Here is a 19,207-nt window from a genome sequence, read left to right on the forward strand (position 1 = left end):
TAGCTTAAGGTTTAAACCAGAATGCAGAGAGCTCACCGACATGGTTGAACTGGTTCACTGACTGTTACATCATTTAAACCATGAATACAGTCAAAAAGGACCTAAAGGATCATGGGTCAATTGTTCATCGATAGGGCTGTAAATGTATCCCAAAATTAAGGGGGTAAATTGTATATATGTACTTGTGTTTTGGGTATGAACTTTTGAATGTTCTATTTTAGTACTTGAACTTCCATGAATTAACATTATATTGAGAGTAAAATTACAAAAATGCCCATGTTTCAGTTCTCCTTTTTCTTTCACTGTTTCATATTTCTTCTGCCTTTTAACTTTGGGATGCAAACCAGCAGATAAGACAAAGAAGTGTCCAAAAGTGAGACTAACCCCAATTTACAGAGTGGGGTGAGATTAATTTGCTAACAAAGATGAATATAGTGAAAAAAGACTCAAAATATGGCATATTTGTAAATTTACCCTTCACCATAACATTTTTTAAACATAAAGTTAATTATGTATTTTTAAAAATTCAAGTATTAAAATGGCACATCTAAAAATTCACCTCAGCAGTACTAGTTTAGTCAAAGGATCCATATGTGATCCGGATCAAATATGGGTCCACCCAATTAGGGAGGGTATTAGCCGTCTTGGGTTGGGTCTGGATCATTAATTAATTTGACATATGAGATGCGAAAAGCTGAAACAGAGAAAGTCTTCCTAGCCGGATCCACGTTCGGTTAGGATCATCTTAAAAAGTGGGTCGGGTCAGGACTCAGGAATGCACACGTTCCAAATTTCACACCCACACACAGAGAAAAAGAGAACTGGGGCAGGGGTAGTTTGGTCAAGTCATGGTCTAATTAAGGAGGAGCAAATCTGTTGTGAGAGGCATTAACAGGGAAGATACCGCCCTTTTTTAAGTTGTGTAGATTAGACCGGGTCAAAGGGACAAAGACGTAAATCTGGTAAACAACTTGTCTTGAAATTCAAACACAAATTAATAAACAATTAAAATTTAAAAATAAAAAGAAAAAAGGTTTTATACTATTTTTTTTTTATTTTTCCGATTTTTCTCCGCGTCCTCGTCTTCTTCCCTCTCCGCCCCCCACCATTCTCATTCTTCTTTTCTCTCGTTCTCCCTTTCTTTTAACTCAACTATCAAATCTTTCTCTCTCTGAAACAGAAGAAGAGAAGAAGCATAACCAAGATGTCTCTTAGAAAAGCATTTCTCTCCCGAAGGAATACAACCAAACAGTCCTTTAATCTGTCGAACTCTGATGAAGTTGAAGCACAGAAACGGCATACAGACGGCCATGGCGAGGCAGGTGAGGAGATCGAACAAGTTGATGAGGATTGCTGGTCTAAGATGTTCCCTGAGCTTCTCAGTGAGATCATCCAGCGAGTCGAGTCCAGCGAAGACCGGTGGCCGCTCCGGAAGAACGTTGTCGCCTGTGCTTGCGTCTGTAAGAGGTGGAGGGACGTTACCAGAGGCATCGTTAGGTCTCCTCTACAGTGTGGGAAGATTACTTTCCCCTCTTCCCTTAAACAGGTTTATTTCTTTTCTTTTTTTTTTTCCTTCTTAGTTCTTTTCCCTTGTCTTATTTTTATTTGTCCTTGTGGTTCGGTTGGATCTGGTAGAGTGAGGGCGTTTTAGTCGATGTCCTTAGGTTGATCAGTTTGCAAAATCGTTCGATTGATTTGTGTTACTTCCTTATTTTCCTTAAGTTTTGTAGTTTGCTTTTGCTTTCTGCGCCTTTGATGGTCTAATTGGTCTTCTACTTTAGTTGGTTTTTCTGAATGTTTTGGGTTTTGCCTCTTTCAGAAGAATCAGAACCAATCTCCATGTAATTGGTTTCCATACACACTGTGCAAGGTTCAGTGTTTCCATTAAGGTTCTAAATTTTGAACCTTGTGTTCTTGATTTCACTTTTGGGAATTGAGCGAAGGCACAAAGTTAGGAAACTTAGATATGCATTTTTGTTGCTTATTAGGTCTGCTGTTTTGATCTTGGGTGTTGGAGCTCCTTTTAATGGCATAATGGAATTTGTAGACTTGCTTCCTGGGTGTTGATTAGGTCTCTAAGTATTTATTGTGAACTTTTATCATCTTTTTTAATTTAATTAAGCGAATGGAGAAGCTTTTGATTATGTGGTTGATGTGTTGTTACTTGATGTTAAATGCAGCCGGGGCCGCGAGATGCTCCCCTTCAATGTTTTATCAAGCGAAACAAGAAGACCTCCACATTTTATCTCTATCTTGGTCTGACCCAGAGTAAGTAGACACTGATTAATACTTCTCAATATATGGCCTTTCATCAGAATTTTCTTCTATTTGTGTGAACACCTTGCAGCTCAAGCAGTTGGAATTGAATAAAACTTCACATTTAATTTAGGAAGACTAAGTTACAAAATGACAAATTTGACTTTTGTAGATCCTTTAAATTGACTTTTCCATGCTTTTTCATTAGTGGGACATAACTATTACTCATCTAAGATCTGTGTGTGGTGAAATCTTTATGATTTCTTTGAACAAGTGAAAAGAAAATGTGACTTGAACATTTTAATGGTATTTCTTATATGTGCATTTGTATGATAATTCTATTTTCCTAAAAAGGTAGAGCCAATTCTCCATGCTATTGAGTCTATCTGCTTATGAGTTTTGAACCTAATCAGGATTTCTAAGGTAATGGCTTTAGTTCTCCTTATGAAGCTTCTTTTATTCAAGTTTGGAATGACATTAAGCAGAATGGAATGGCGAAACAGGATTCATGTAGTCAACCCATAGAGTTGGGATAAGGCTTGGATGATGTTGATGATGATTCAAGTTTGGAATGCTATCGTTTTATTAGCATCTCATATATTCTCACTTTATGTCATTGATCAAAAGTAATATTCTCAACTTGTCTTTCTTCAACATTTCTTCTTCTGATCAACCTTATTATTCTTAAAAAAAAAAAAAGGAATCCAAAGAAGCATTTTTCAGTGCCCTATGAGTATCTGGCAAGCTTAGCTATCATGGATCCTACCTAGTGCCTACAGGTTGTACAAGGGAGAGTCTTGGGATGCAGATAGCAGAAATATGTTAGATTTAAAGATGTGCCATCTTAAACGAGTTATACATTTTTGACAGGGAAAAGGGAACTATGCTTTGGGAAAGCATTTGCATGCTAGATAGTGAATCTGTGATAGTGTAGGGTATGGTTTTATAGGAAATTTTGTAAGGCATGTCTAGTGACAACATTACCTTCCACCTCAGAAGAAAGTTGAATCTTCTTCTTGCCTTCCATGTTCCTATGACAAGTGGATGTTAATTCATATCCTTAGAGTTCAGCCCTAGGGGTGCAAATTGGGCAAGTGCTGTGTTGTTAATTTTTTCAAAATTTTAAGAGGTCTGCCTGATGTACCCCTCTTCAATTTGTTTAACTGAATTTGTACCCCTCTCAAGCCCAACACGGAAGCAGATTGAGTGCACCTAGAAATATGATCTACATTGTTAGCTTTCTAAAGAAACAACCTATTATTTTTATTCTGTGCTAGATTTATGCCTTCGAGAGAGTTGAAAAAGTTTTATCAGGGACTTTTGTCTTCAATTTTAAAACATGAGGATTCTAATGCTTCTTTCGAATATTTTCAAGCATCTTCAACTTATGCATAGAGGAAGACCATGGACTACAAACTTTGTTACCCAAATGTATTATCTTCAATCAATTGTTCTGCAGTAAATTTGGTGGTGGTTAATAGCTTATTTTAACAGTTTCTGAAGATCACATATTATGAATGTCCCCTACAGTGTACACATTTTCCTAGATCTTTGTAGATAATATTCAATGATCCTATTGATAAGTATTCCATGATCCTTCATCTGGTTCATCCAGATGACTATTCTCAATATATGGGGATTCATTGTTATGTCAACCATATGTTTATCCATTCCAAGCTCATGAAGGAAAGTTTGAACACCTTTCTGAATCTTTGAAGAAGCATGTTAATGTTATATATTTTCATTACCAATTATAGTTGCCAACAAGTTTTTGGGTGTTTTTTTTTTCTTATGACTAAAATTTAATAGATTTATCAATTCTAAAGCATCACTTTAGATTTAATGGAAGTGTTTTATTATTATTTTTTTTATAAAGCAGACATAGGGAGTATCACCAGGCCTTTCTTACAATTGGAACGAGAGAAATGAAGGTTTTTATTAGTTGTTTTGTTCTGGAGCAGGGCTATTTACCCTCCTAATCTAATGAAGTAGGTTATCTAGTTATGAAATGTATCTAAATGAGCCTTTATGGTTTTATACACCATTTTGAAGCTGAATATTCTGATATACCTATAATAAGTTAGTCTTTTTTTTTTTTTTTTTATCTTTTATCTTTAAGATTGTGATATACAGAAAATAGGTTAGCTATTGAATATACTTCAGGGTTCCCTTGACTAGACTCCAGTTGAACAATTTAGATTGTCGAGTTACTATTTCATTCTGACTTTTGGATTGTTCAATTTTCTTCACCCAGATAATAATGATGATTTGCTTTGTGATTGCTTTCTGTTGATTGGCCTAATTTAAGTACTTGAAACTTTCACTTACTTGAGTGGTGGTTGCAGCATTCATGGACAAGGGAAAATTTCTCTTAGCAGCAAGGAGATATAGGCGGGGTGCTCACACTGAATATATCATTTCTCTTGATGCCGACGACCTTTCCCAAGGAAGCAATGCTTATGTTGGGAAACTGAGGTAATTCATATTGGTAACTTGTTTTTGGTTTTGCTTTAGCGCAAGCTGTCAACATTTTGAGTTTAAAGTCCTTGTATTTTTAGCAAAATCAGAGTGACCCAAGTCGTTTTCAAGAAAGTATATTTGTTTTCTTTATTATAGCAAACAAAGAGTAGATGTTTTCTTAATCCAAGATCTAAAATACCTCCTTTGGGTGTTCGTCAACCAATTAATTTCCAAGTATTGATTTCTAATAATATAATGCATCGAGTTTCAGCAGTTAATTAGTCTCCTTGAAAAAACATAAAATGAGAAAAAAAAACTAGTATCTTCTGTATACTCAAACTCTAATAATGATAGATTTTTTTTTTCGCAAAAGTATTAAATTTTGTTTTTCAGAACATATTTTATAATTAAAATTTAAAGTATTGTCATGTTGGTTGCAAATTGTCTTCTGTATTTTGTTTGATATCTAATAGACACCTCCTGATCTGATAGTGATAGATTTTTTGGCAAAAGTACAACCTTGACTAGGATAATACCCTTTAAGTATTCATCCAAGTCCCTTGCCAATCTCTGTTTACTTGCCATTAAGTTTCAAAAAAAAACCCGCACTGTATAATAACAGGACACCTGTACAAGGGTGCTGTGTCATGTCAGATGTTATGGTGTAAATTTTGTATCCGACACCTTGTCCAGCTGTGTCCTTGCCATGTCTGGTTAACACATTGCATATGAATCTACTTTCCCAAGAGAATCTCAATTTAAATCCGTTCTTAAGTTCCATATTATGTTGCAGCTCGGATTTCCTTGGCACCAAATTTACCATCTATGACAGCCAGCCACCATATGATGGTGCAAAGCCTTCAAGCAGTAGAGCAAGCCGCCGATTTGCAAGTAAGCAGATCAGTCCCCAGGTTCCAGCTGGCAACTTTGAGATTGGGCAGGTTTCCTACAAGTTCAACCTGTTAAAATCAAGAGGACCAAGAAGGATGCTCTGCTCATTAAGGTGCCCATTAACAAATGAAATTGCCCTTGATGAACCTCAGAAGACTCCTGAGATACGGACAACAGAAGGTTCCACCACCAATGCAGGGTGCATGATTCTGAGAAACAAGGCTCCTAGGTGGCACGAACACTTGCAGTGCTGGTGTCTTAATTTCCATGGGCGGGTGACAGTTGCTTCAGTGAAAAACTTTCAGCTGGTCGCAGCGGTTGACCCAAGCCAACCAGGAGGGAAAGGGGACGAGGAGACTGTACTTCTTCAATTTGGGAAGGTAGGCGATGACATATTCACCATGGATTATAGGCAGCCCTTGTCTGCCTTCCAGGCATTTGCCATCTGCCTCACCAGCTTTGGTACTAAGCTTGCCTGTGAGTGACATAATGTATTCTGGTTGTTGATTCCAGCAGCCGCCTGTGGATGTTGTTTTAATATTTGTTTCCCTCCCCCCCCCCCCCCCCCCTTTTTTTTTTGTTTCTTTTTTACTATGTTAAATTGTTATCTCCATCTCTCTGATTAGCATCCGTGCAACAAGCACATTGTAAATGCTGCAACTGTAAGAATATTATGGAGCTTGGCTCAGTAATACTTGACTCTGCAATTCAATTGCAAGCAAGCACCTAATTGATCAATAACCAAGGTTAAGATGTGCTGCAAGCCTGCACCTAATCTTGTTTCACATTTCCCTCCAAGAGAAAGAACCCTTCATTAGGTCCTTATCCTAGTAACTAATCTAAGGCTCCCACATATTGAGCTGAAATATACGTACAATGGATGGCCCAGACACTAGGGTAGTGGTGGAGATCATGGATGACCAACTTCCGAATGAAACAAAAGGAAAAGGTGGGGGCAATGGACAAATTCTCAGCATCTCATCTCTCTCAAAAAAATATCTTAGGGACTCCTTTTCACACTAGGCAAAGCGAGAATGTGAATGAACAACAGCTTGCCCATGATCCAACCAGCTTTTAATTAGTGGCCAATTTCAAGCCTCAGAAAAGCATCTGTTCTCTTACCAAAGAAAAGCAGATGTTCCAGTGTTCCACACTATATTTTCTGCCATACCCATGGTTACCATTTTCTAAGCTAAAATAACGTATTCTTGTGAAATGGGGCAATGGGCATTCTCCAGTCTCCAATTAATCAAGGCAGTGCAAAGACACTGCTATCCTTCATCATGATTCATGAACAAGAAAAGTTGGAAAGAACACAGAAGTTTATTCTAACTTAGGGTATTTCTGTATCTTCATATCAAGTTGGAATTCTAGAACTGAATATTCAATGTCAAGCCGGACCCCAACCAGGTCAATCTGGACTCTGGAGAGTGGAGAATTGGAGATTGAGTACCTTACCTACCATCTATGATCTATGCCCCCAGTTTGGCTTGATTTACATGGTTTTGAATTGGCTAACCTTTTCCTTGTAACAGCCAATCTTTTCTTTTGCTAAACCTAATATAGTGATGTGTCTTGGGGAATTGCAGGTAAGCATGACTCCAAAGCTATTAAATTAGCAGATAAGCTTCGGTCCACTTCAACTTTTATCTACCAATAAAAAATATCCACCTCAACGTTGACGTCAACATAAAGTACACAAGATCATATATTGAGCAAATCAGAAACCTGTTGGCTTGTCGAATCCGGTTTATTTATTTATTTTGGTTTGGTAAATGAAAGGTCTGTTCTGATAAACAAATGAAGACAACTATGGAACTACTACAAGATGGGTCGGGTTAAACCATGAAGTCATCTTTGATCCAACCCTATTCGATCGGGTTCGGGGCGGCTTTAATTGGGTCTAAAATTGGGGTTCAGATTAAGGCAAACCCATAAAAGTAATTATAGCCTTCACTAAGAAGTAAGAACAAAGAGGTTATTCAAGGGTTGGGTCGATTTAAGATGAAAGTTGAAACCATATAGTATTGGGTCGGGTTTTATGGTTCTATTTCATTAGGTCCGATTAGGTCTTAAATATAGAACGTGCCTTCAGGCTTCAGATCAGATTTGGGTTGAGGCAAACCCGTATCAAAGATGACCCGTTGACATAAATAAAATCCGCAATTGGGGAAGGAACAAAGTTGTTGCAAATTGAAAATCTCAGTTTATCAGCCATTTGCATCAAGTCTTGTTGACTGCTTCTCCGAGTGTCATCAAAATGAAGCTTCTAATTTATTTTATAATAATCCTAGCACACATGGTAATGGTTTTTTTCTAGATTGCTGATGATGGGGAGGGAAGGACCGAAGGAAACACTCTCACCCAACAATCTTTAGTACTCTTTCTTGTCCACCATTCAATGGACAGAAAAATTTAAGTTCAAAGAATTTATTACAAGCAAACTTAGAAAGAGAAGGGGTCTTGGGTCCAGTTGCCTCCTGAACCATGTCCTCAGAATTGGGACCCAATAAAAATTAATGGATGATTTTTTAACCATCTGAGATAGATATTTATGGTGGGTCCCAGTCCCAACACTGGAAATCCGAAGAGGTGATAGTGATAAATTATGGGCCCCAGACCACCATACATACATGGGTCCCCTAAGCCTCCTGGCCCTCCTCCATCCACAATATTTAGCGAAATACCTTGTGCAATAACCTAATCTATTATTATAAACAGAACATGGATGTCTCTTCACTCCTTTATCTTATTGTTGGAATTTTGGGGCAAACGGGCAACAAGAAACTGGGTTTCTCAGACTACCTATCTGATCACCAACTCATCAATCTGTCTAGATTCATTTGCCGATACCCCACGACCTTCCCCTTGCAATGTGGGAAAATGCCCCTAACCCAAACAAATTAGTCCACAGGAACCCCTCTGGATTAGCCAAACCTTCATCTCTAATCCATCTCACCCTGTATTGGACACTTGTTGCCCAGTAATCCAGAGCTTTTTTTTTTTTTTTTTTTTTCTTTTTTTATTTGAGAATTGCCCAAAAGAGAGTAAACAAATAAACAACAACTAAACATCAACTCAACTCTTGAAGCTTTTGCTGCAACCAACAGGACAATCCTGAAGCTCCTAATTGATTGGTTCATCGCAGTGGGGCCAGAGTCATTTCACATGGGCCATGGCGTGATCACTACAATCCATCCATCATCACGCGTAATGATCGAGATACACCCTGCATGGGTGCATGAACCATCATTAGGCTGCAATAGCATTTGAGCTCTTGAGTTCAGAAAAGCAAACCATGCTTGCTGCTCAGCTGCCATGTGAGTTGCAGCTATCATTCTATCAAAAGCTTTTAGCTTTGCACAAAAAGAGGGTGATGTGGGGAAGACAAGGAGCTTTTCTGAACTATACCCATCAGAGCTTTCCACATGCAAGAGACTCTGGAGTGCCAATACTTCGTTTCTGGACAACCACTTTACCAAATACATCTCCTAATGTTGCAAATTGCAGTTCAATGACTCTCTCAGAGACCCATAATCGAGCTTAATCTCTGGGTTTTGGTTTTTATTTTTTGAGATCAATCAACAACTGGGGTTAGTAAGAGAAGATGTAGTGTAGTGCATGGTGAGATATGTAGTTGGCACTGGTTGGAAACTGAACATGTGGCCAACCCAAAGTGTGGCCCATCTGAAAGCCTTTTCCAACCCATAGTCCCATATATGCCATGGAGGGGCCTCCTCACATCACCTCTACATATATCACAGAAGCTTCCCCAAACATCTGTATTTAGGATTGAGGCCCACCATGATTGTTTTAAATATTGGAAAGATTACATGCACTTTTGGAGCATTTCATTTCCTTCTGTATCTTATATTGAAACGTTTAATCTAATATTTCATCAACATTTATTTCCCTGGAATTTTTGGAATATTGTAATATTACAAAGTACATTATGATGGAAATTTGTGAATATTCTGAAATAATTGAAATTTCAGTTGAGAAATTTTGACTTTTAACCTGCTTCGATGGAATTTATTTCAGATTTTTAATTATCTAAATCATTTATAATTATTATTTTATTAGTAACTGAAATAACATGATCTTATTTGACTTTTTTATGATAAAAACAAATGAAATTTCAGATTTTGAAAACATTGCCCACAAGATCATGACTAGAACTCTACTGTCACTTAATGTCACAAGAAAAGGACTTGAGTGGAAGAAATAATTTAAGCACGCTGTGAATATGGCATTGAACAGAAGGGAATGGTAAAATAGGATTCATGTAGTCAAACCAGTATAGATGGGATAAGAATTAGATGATGTTAAATAATTAAACAATTATAGGGAATGTCCCAATATGTAGGGGTGTATCGAATTCTAATCAAATCAATCAATATCTAAATTCGAATTTGATTAGAAGATTCAATATCTGAAAAATAGTGAAAATTAATAATCGAATTTGAATTTGATTAAATATTTAAATATTCGATTCGAAATCAACAGATTAATTCTTTTAACTAATTAATATAATATAAATATTTCATTTATATAAAGTATATAAATTATTTATATGATATTACATATATTACCTAAAATATTTAAACATTTTTATAAATTATATTATCGATTTAATTCAAATATTTATCAAATCGAATCAAACATAATCCTAATTCAATTAGATTACCATGAATATACAAACCCCTAATAAAAAGATTAAGAGATATTGTCAGCATTTACACATAGTAGGCAGAGTAATACTCCAAATTATAGACGGTGTAACTCTTGACCCATCCATTACGAATTACGAATATGGATCAATTTATAGTAATCACCAGATCCGTTCGGACAGACTTTATATATTCTGATATGATCCGCTCCATAAGATGCCTACTTGTAGTAATCAAGGTAAGGCATGCGCACTATGGTTCAAAATTCATGATTGCACCTAAAACTAAAAGCGAAGCTCCTAATCATTCATTTACATCTAGGTTATATATATATATATATATATATTATTTTGACCTTTCAAGTTTGGACTTGACGGTAGACAGGGATACAAATGGATGGGATTCGTGTGAGCTCATCCATGATTCATTCACCCACCCAATATCGAAAAAAAGATAAAATATGTTTTTTAAAAGATAAGGCTCTATTTGGATAGAGTTTTATAAAATATTTTTATATTTTTGAAAGTATAAAAATACAAAAAATTTGATATAGTGTTTATATTGTATATTTTGTATTTCTGCTTTTATACCTTTTAAAAATATGAAAATCATCACAATTATAAAGTCAACTTTTTATACTGTTATTGGCGAAATAGTACTTTCATTTTCATGCGAACGGGTGGTCACGTGTGATTATCTTCCAATACAACTCTCAGCTCTACCTCCGTTCGCCACTACTGAAGTTACATTGCTATCGTCGGTCTCATCCACCAAACCACCGGAAATCGTCATTGAAAGTGCGGATAAACGTACTTTTACCAAACAGGAAACGGTTCTTTTGTTCCGAAAAGCATATTTTACAAAAATGATTTTCAAAACAAAAACATCAAAATATTATATACTTTGATACTATTAAAAATACAAAGGTAGAAATCTATCTAAACAGTGCCTAAATAAATAAATACTGACTTCAGATGCAATAAGATGTTGCATATATGCAAATGTCACGTTGTGACGGATCAGCCACCATCATCGCCATCAGCATGCCATCTAAGTGTCTTCATGTGTCTTGGGTTGGGTCATTGTACTCTTTTTGTAACGAGGGGTATTCCAATGACAATTATGTAAATAATAGTATGAATATTCAATATTTTGATGTATCCTTCTATCACTTCCCCAAAAGCTTAACGTACTCTTTGATGGGAGGTATGTAATCGAGTGAATCGGTAGCGTATAAAGGTTAAGCACGAGATCCCCTCGATACTAAACTGTGTGCTTGTGCTTGCCATCAATTTATGCAATACAAAGAGCATTTTGTCTAATTTGTGTGCATTTGTTGCTTTCTTATTGACTTCATAGGCTTACTCGTCGACTAGCGGGTGTCGCATGGGCCCCCAACACGTAGCCCCGTGACAATTGGTATCAGAGCTTCGTTGATGCTAGCGGTTGTCAAGCCCAGCGAGTCCCTGTCGTGCTCTGCAACAACACCAACCCGATGAAGAAGCGAAATACGCTAGAGGAGATGCAGGAAGGGATCTCACGGGTTTATGATGAGGACGAGCCTAGAGGTAGCTCTCCTAAGGACAAAGGCGCCAACTCAAAACCTAGCAAGCGTGACAAGTTGGTTGACAAGCTTGCGACTATGGACAAGTGCATCATGCGCTGTGAAGTAGTGGTTGGGGAAACTCGTGATTGTGTGGACAAGCTTCAACTCAACCTTGAGACCGTGGCAGCGGTTGTTGAAAGATTGGAGGACCACTCAGTTGACAACTCCAACAGACCAAGCAACCCACTAGAAGACTTGGTGAAGTGCCTACGGACCCAGCTTGATGACTTGAAGGGGGAAGTCACCCTCTTGAAGAGATTGATGGCCAGTACAGCCAGCGCCCCTGCTGCTCCAGCCTTGCCAAAGATCAAAGTCCACGAGCCTACCCCATATGCAGGGACCAGAGATGCCCGAGAACTTGACAACTTCCTGTGGCAAATGGAACAATACTTCACCACCACCAAACTTGTTGAGGAGGCGGCCAAGGTGCGTACTGTTGTAATGTATCTTACTAATGTTGCTATGTTATGGTGGCACAGGAGATGTGCCGATGCGGAGCGAGGATTATGCTCCATTGATACCTGGTCCGTGTTCAAGAGCAAGATAAAGTGTCAGTTCTATCCAGAGAACGTGGAGTACCAAGCCCATCAGAAGCTCAAGAACTTAAAGCACACGGGCTCATTGCATGAGTACGTGAAGGAGTTCTCTGCACTATCGCTCGAGATCATGGACATGCCAGACAAGGATTTGCTCTTCAACTTTATGGACGGCCTGCAACAATGGGCTGAGCTTGAACTCCAACAACGAGGTGTGAAGGACCTCGCCATAGCCATGGCCGTTGCTGAACAATTGGTAGACAACAGGCGACCAAGCAAGGATGGCCCTAAATCCAACACATATCAGGGCCAAGGGAAGACAGGAGGTGATAAGAAACCTTACTATGGGCCCAAGGGGGACTCTGGGCCAAGTAAATCCAACACATTCAAGTTCTACAGGAAGCCTGATGGGGACTCTGGTTATAGGGGTGGCCAATTTGGGAAGAGGACACCTCCCTCACCATGCTTCATCTGTGAGGGAAAACATTGGACCAAGGGTTGTCCTAGTCGGGGGAAGCTTAATGCCTTGCTTGCAAAACTCAGTGATGATGAGCACAACGAGGAGGAGAAAGAACTAGAGGAGACAAGTATGGGGGCTCTACGAAGACTCAATGCAATGAAGAAGAAAGCGAGCCTGCAAAAAGAATTAAAGTACAAGTCGAAGGGACTGATGTATGTAGATATCTGCTTGAATGGTAAACCCACAAGAGCCATGGTGGATACAGGTGCCACACACAACTTTATCTCTATGGAGGAGGCATCCAGAGTAGAACTTGCACCTACCAAGGAAGTGGGATGGTTGAAGGCTGTGAACTCTAATGCCAAGCCCATACAAGGTGTACCTCACGGGGTGGTCCTGCAACTTGGTGACTGGGAAGGGAAGATAGACATCTCATACCCATGGGTGATTTTCAGGTTGTTCTTGGCATGGAATTCTTAACTCAAGTAAAAGCGGTGCCCATGCCTTTTCTCAATTCAATGTGCATATTCGAAGATCAGGCTCCTTGCATGGTTCTAGTTGTGCCAGAGACCAAGTCCAACCCCAAGATGCTCTCAGTGTTGCAATTCAAAGATGGAATGCGGAAAGGAGAAACCACTTACCTAGCCACATTGGTGGACTCCGACTTGCCTAGCCAACCAACTGAGCATATCCTACCTGCAGTTACAACAGTGCTAGAAGTATTCAGGGATGTCATGCCTCCCACATTGCCGAAGAAGCTTCCCCTAAGGAGAAAAGTTGATCACAAGATTGAGTTGGAACCTGGAACCAAACCACAAGCACGCCCACCATACAGAATGTCTCCTCCTGAACTAGCCGAGCTCCAGAAGTAGTTGAGTGAGTTGTTGGATGCTGGATTGATTCAGCCTTCTAAGGCCCCTTTTGGAGCAACGGTCCTATTTCAGAAGAAACATGATGGATCTCTTCGGTTCTGTATTAACTACCGAGCTCTCAACAAGCTCACCATCAAGAACAAGTACCCCATACATTTGGTGGCCGACCTCTTTGACCAGCTCAACCAGGCCAAGTACTTCACCAAGCTAGACCTAAGGTCAGGGTACTAGGTCAGGGTACTATCAAGTGCGTATAGCCAAAGGTGATGAACACAAAACAACTTGTGTTACCCGATATGGGTCCTTTGAGTTTCTTGTCATGCCCTTTGGGCTCACTAATGCTCCGGCCATCTTTTGTACATTGATGAATAGGATATTTCATCCCTACCTGGACCAATTTGTTGTGGTGTATATAGATGATATTGTAATTTATAGTAGAACCTTGGAGGAACATGTTGACCACCTCCGTACTGTTTTCCAGGTTTTGCGAGACAACAACTTGTTTGTTAAGAAGGAGAAATGCTCTTTCACCACAGAAGAGGTGGCCTTCCTAGGCCATGTGACTCGAGTAGGCACGATCAACATGGATCCAGCTAAAGTCAAGGCAATTCAAGATTGGGCACCTCCCACTTGGGTCACCGAGCTTCCCTCCTTCCTTGGCCTCGTGAACTACTATCGAAGATTCATCTCTGGATTCTCAACACGAGCCACTGCCCTCACCAACTTACTGAAGAAGACTAGCAGTTGGACCTGGAATGAAGTTTTCCAAACAGCTTTTGATGATTTGAAGAGAGCTATCTCGGTAGAACCCGTCCTCGGCTTACCAGACCCTAGCAAGCCATATGAGCTACACACAGATGCTTCTGACTTTGCCATCGGTGGGGTCTTGATGCAAGAAGGGCATCCCATCGCCTATGAGAGCCGCAAACTGAATGATACTAAGAAGAGGTACACTGTGCAAGAGAAGGAGATGACCACCATTGTCCACTACCTCCACACATGGCGACACTACCTGCTTGGCTCCAAGTTTGTGGTCAAAACGGACAACATAGCTACTAGTTACTTTCAGTCACAGAAGAAGTTAAGCCCTAAGAAAGCTCGATGGCAAGATTTCTTAGTGGAGTTTGACATGACTCTAGAGTACAAGCCAGGACCAATGAACATGGTTGCTGATGCACTTAGTAGGAAGGCCGAGCTTACAACCTTATTTGCAGGTGAAGGTTCCTCTAGAAGCCAAATCAGACTGGACCTCATTGAACGCATCAAGGAAAGACTCCAGAAAGACCCCATTGTTCGAAGTTTATTGAAAGCGGCTCATGAAGGAAAGACTAGGCGATTTTGGGTTGATGAAGGCTTTCTTTTGACAAAGGGAAGGCGGATGTTTGTACCAAGAGTTGAAGACTTGAGGAAGATTCTCCTACATGAATGTCATGATAACTTATGGGTAGGACACCCCGGGTGGTAGCGTACCTTGGCCCTTCTACAACATGCCTACTATTGGCCTCGTATGGAGGAAGATGTTCGGGAATATACAAGGACATGCCTGATTTGCCAGCAAGACAAGCCTGAGCGCACCAAGCCACTTGGACTCTTACAACCTCTTCCAACCCCATCACAACCTTGGGAGAGTGTTTCCATGGACTTCATCAGTGGCCTTCCTAAGGTGGGAGAATATACATCCATTGTTGTTGTTGTTGATCGATTTTCCAAATATGCCACTTTCATCCCAGCACCAAAGCACCTCTCAATTGAAGACACGACATATCTTTTCTTCAAGCACGTTGTGAAATATTGGGGAGTCCCACAAAATATTGTTAGTGATCGGGATCCCCGATTTACTAGTGCTTTCTGGACAGAGCTATTCAAGCTACTTGGTTCAAATTTGAACTTCTCCAGCAGTAGCCATCTAGAGTCAGATGAATGAACTCCCTCCTTGAAGAGTACCTCTGCCATTTTGTATCAGCTACACAGAAGAATTGGGTTCAATTGCTGGACATTGCACAGTTCTCTGTCAACACGTAGAATAGCTCCTCCACCAATCAGTCCTTTTGAAGTCGTCACCGACCAATTACCAAGATGTCCGCACAGCATCGTCAACGACCATCAAGAAAGAAGCCCTCAAGCCTTCACTTTCACCAGGGAATGGAAAGAATGCTTGACCTTACCAGAGCCTCACTAGAGAAAACCTCCAAAAGAATGAAGAAATGGGCCGGTTTGGGTAGACGACCCGAGAACTTCCAAGTAGGTGACATGGCCTTAGTAAAACTCCATACCCATTGCCATAGGTTTTTTCGAAGAGTACATCCCGGGCTTGTGAGAGAATATGAGGGACCTTGTGAAATCCTAGCCAAAGTAGGTGCATCAGCCTATAAACTCAAACTACCCCTTTGGCTAAAAGTCCACCATCTTCCATGTAAGCCAACTTAAACCTTACCACGCTGACAACCAAGATACCTCCCGAAACCAAAGCCAATACGCACATCCAACTTACCGACCACCCAAGAACCGATCCCTTGACTCCATCCTCAACCATAGGTTGTCCCAATCCTCCCAAACATCAGAATGAAAGTACTTAGTGAAGTGGAAGGGACCTGTAGAAGAAGTCACCTGGGAGCTTGCTGAAGACCTCCTTCTGTTTGTAGTGAAGCAGGACGAGTACCGGAGGAAGAATCTTCGACGACGAAGATTGAATTGAGTGGGGGAGACTGTGATGGATCAGCCACCATCATTGCCATCAGCACACCATCTAAGTGTCTTCATTTGTCTTGGATTGGGTCATTGTACTCTTTGAGGGGAGATATGCAGTCGAGTGAATCAGTAGCGTGTAAAGGTTAAGCACGAGATCCCCTCGACATTAAACTGTATGCTTGTGCTTGCCACCAATTTATGCAATACAAAGAGCCTTTTGTCTAATTTGTGTGCATTTGTTGTTGCTTTGTTGCTTTCTTATTGACTTCATAGGCTTACTCGTTGACTAGCGAGTGCCGCACGGGTCCCAACACGTAGACCCATGACAACGTGGTATATTCATATGCCACCATATGTCATATATGTGTCAGCTGTTATTAAATATCTTTAAATGTTTTGAGGCATTCATATATGCTGTTATGTAGCATAAGCATATCATTAATTATATACAAATAACACGTGGCATACATACAATATTAGTTTACATTCAAATATGGCATAACATCCATATATACTACCATTATTAACACCTTCCGTCACGGATCACAAAAAATATGGAAAGGAGGAAATACGAGTGGAAGTAAAAAGATTGGAAATCTTAAATGTCTCTTCACTCATTTAAAGTTTTAAATCCTCGGAGTGGGAGTCCTCCCCACCTTCACAAGTCACAACTCACAATAGAAGAGAAGAACACTCTCCCATCCCTAAGACATTTGACTCAGAAAACCAGACAATCCTGCAGATGGAGACCGCGTTCTGTGCACCCATGAGTGCAGTGGACGAGTACACCTTTCAATCATATTTGGCCACGTGTCGAACACGTAAACATTGTAACGGTAACGAAGGTTTGACCGTCAATTGATTTCATCCTATTCAATCACACGCAAAAAGACAAAATCTTTCATTTTCTCTTCACAAAAGTTCGAACTCCCACACGTCCAACAGTAAACGACGAAGCCACCGGCGGCAGGGATAAATCATCCGGCCTCTAGTCCGTGCGTCTTCTTTTTTCTCTTCCTCTCCCTCCTCTTCTTCTTGTGTTGGCTGGATGATTTGAACCCTACCCGTTAGGCCATTCCACGGTACAGTCGGCGTCTATGGCAAGAAATTATATCCCTGGACATGAAATTACATCATTGAAATTTCACTGTACAGCTGCTGCTCCTCCTCCTTCTTCCTTGCAAACTCAGTGAAGAAGAATGAGTCTGATTTGTCCTTCACCCTGTTACCAGTGAAGAAGAGTGAGCCATGGGGGAGTCTGCAATGCAAAATGGGATTGACTGGGAGACTCACCAGGAAAATACAAAGAAGAATATGGCACAGTCGGTGGAGCTCCTCCCGCTCATGAGTCCTCTCCCAAAGCAGAGCATTTCGTAATGCAGCTAACAAAAAATTGACTAATCAACAAAAGACCAAACGCCGTCAGTCCGTACACCGTCGACACATCCGAATCGTATACGGAGAACGTGCGCTCATCGTACTCATCCGGTTGCACCTTACCCTTCAGACAGAGAGAAAGGGGGGTTAATTAGTTCTGTACGTTCTGTAAAAAATCAGGAAATAAGAGAAGATAGTAGGTTGTTACTGTGCTCTGACAACGTTCGGCGTCTACAGCGAGGACGAAGGCGACAAGATGGAGGGACGTAACAATGGCCAAAAATGAGACGGAGACCGCCATCGCTGTCTCTCTCTCTCTGGATCGGCTTAGTTAGATGAACAGTGGCATCTGCTTATGTTGATGATGACCTTCGTTTTCACTCGCTCCCTGCTTTTTGCCTTTTCTTTTGAGAGCATTGCGCGGGTGGGGGAGTGCTTCGAGTACCAGGCCATCGGAGAGGCAAGCTTTAAACAATGGGAAGTCTTTCAGAGCTTCGTAATCCAACGATTTCTGCCCGTTGTTGCCAAGTGTCGTGACTACTTCCTTCACCACATCTTTCTCACTATTGGGATGTCGGGAAAGCGACCAGAAGAGCCACGTCATTGCCGCCGATGTTGTGTCTCTCCCCGCCATTATGAAGCTTATAACCATGTCTCTTAACACATCATCGTCGTGCCCGGCTGAATCCCCAGTTGGTCGCCACCGGCGCCGGTTGGTGTTTGTTCACCACATCTTTCTCACTAAATCGTGTTTTGTGGTCGGTTCAACCAGCCGAACGACTGGTAACGGAGAAAGTCTCCCTTAATTCGTGGTTAATACAGATGAGATGACGTGTTTGTCTCTCATTGGAAGGTGCACTCGTCCAGTGCACCCATGGGTGCACAGAACGTGACTCTAAAAAACGATACAGAAATAGAACCGTTTTGGTCACTGTTTTCAGGTTGATGGTCTGACCGTCTGATTTGAACAGACCGTTCATTCTGATAAATAAATTAAAAAAATAATTAAAATTAAAAAAAATAATAAAAAACTATTAAATGGGTTGTTGATTTTTTCAATAATTTTTTACTAAAACAGGGTTTGGGGGAAAATGGAATTAGTTGCCTAAACGGTTATTAAGCCAAACTATCTGACCGTCCAGGTCAACAACAGTTCCAAAACCTTACTTCACTATTTTGAACGGACAAGAAACAATTAAAATCGGATTTGTGCTCAGAAAGTATGGTGTTTGGCACGAGCGCAATTCACCAGTGTTCTGTTTTCGTCACATCAGCAAATAAATGGAATGGATAAGAAAATTATATTTTAGTAGGCTAGTTTTCAAAAAAATTAGTTTTATAATGATTAACTTTGGGATTTGAAAAAGGAGAGGTTTTTTGAATGGTTAAAC

The 19,207-nt window shown here is 40.2% G+C and overlaps 1 protein-coding gene and 2 long non-coding RNA genes across 3 annotated transcripts; 2 read left to right on the top strand and 1 right to left on the bottom strand.

Moving 5' to 3' along the window:
* The first annotated feature begins 1,041 nt into the window (after positions 1 to 1,041).
* On the top strand, positions 1,042 to 6,325 carry TLP7 (tubby like protein 7). Its single transcript, XM_088965796.1, has 4 exons — positions 1,042 to 1,546; positions 2,181 to 2,268; positions 4,602 to 4,731; positions 5,510 to 6,325. Exons 1-4 carry the CDS (start codon positions 1,205 to 1,207, stop codon positions 6,090 to 6,092), a joined length of 1,143 nt encoding a protein of 380 aa, XP_088821922.1. The 5' UTR covers positions 1,042 to 1,204; the 3' UTR covers positions 6,093 to 6,325.
* Positions 1,617 to 2,124, top strand: LOC148873715 (uncharacterized). The gene is made up of 3 exons (XR_016105387.1): positions 1,617 to 1,664; positions 1,820 to 1,889; positions 1,989 to 2,124. It is a non-coding gene; the product is annotated as an uncharacterized LOC148873715 (long non-coding RNA).
* A 10,534-nt stretch (positions 6,326 to 16,859) lies between the features above and the next one.
* On the bottom strand, positions 16,860 to 18,700 carry LOC148873716 (uncharacterized). Its single transcript, XR_016105531.1, has 3 exons — positions 18,025 to 18,700; positions 17,733 to 17,940; positions 16,860 to 17,661 (listed from the first exon to the last, which is right to left on the bottom strand). It is a non-coding gene; the product is annotated as an uncharacterized LOC148873716 (long non-coding RNA).
* Between the last annotated feature and the right edge of the window lie 507 nt (positions 18,701 to 19,207).

Source organism: Nelumbo lutea, chromosome 1 (genome assembly GCF_056320005.1).
Source record: "Nelumbo lutea isolate HS-2025 chromosome 1, American lotus-T2T, whole genome shotgun sequence".
Lineage (NCBI taxonomy): Eukaryota > Viridiplantae > Streptophyta > Magnoliopsida > Proteales > Nelumbonaceae > Nelumbo > Nelumbo lutea.

What these genes read in the sequence shown, in the direction of transcription:
- TLP7 (XM_088965796.1), top strand. Translation starts at nt 1,205, where the DNA reads ATGTCTCTTAGAAAAGCATTTCTCTCCCGAAGGAATACAACCAAACAG. An exon ending in TCCCCTCTTCCCTTAAACAG is followed by an intron (nt 1,547 to 2,180) that starts GTTTATTTCTTT and finishes TGTTAAATGCAG; the next exon opens with CCGGGGCCGCGAGATGCTCC. An exon ending in CTATCTTGGTCTGACCCAGA is followed by an intron (nt 2,269 to 4,601) that starts GTAAGTAGACAC and finishes TGGTGGTTGCAG; the next exon opens with CATTCATGGACAAGGGAAAA.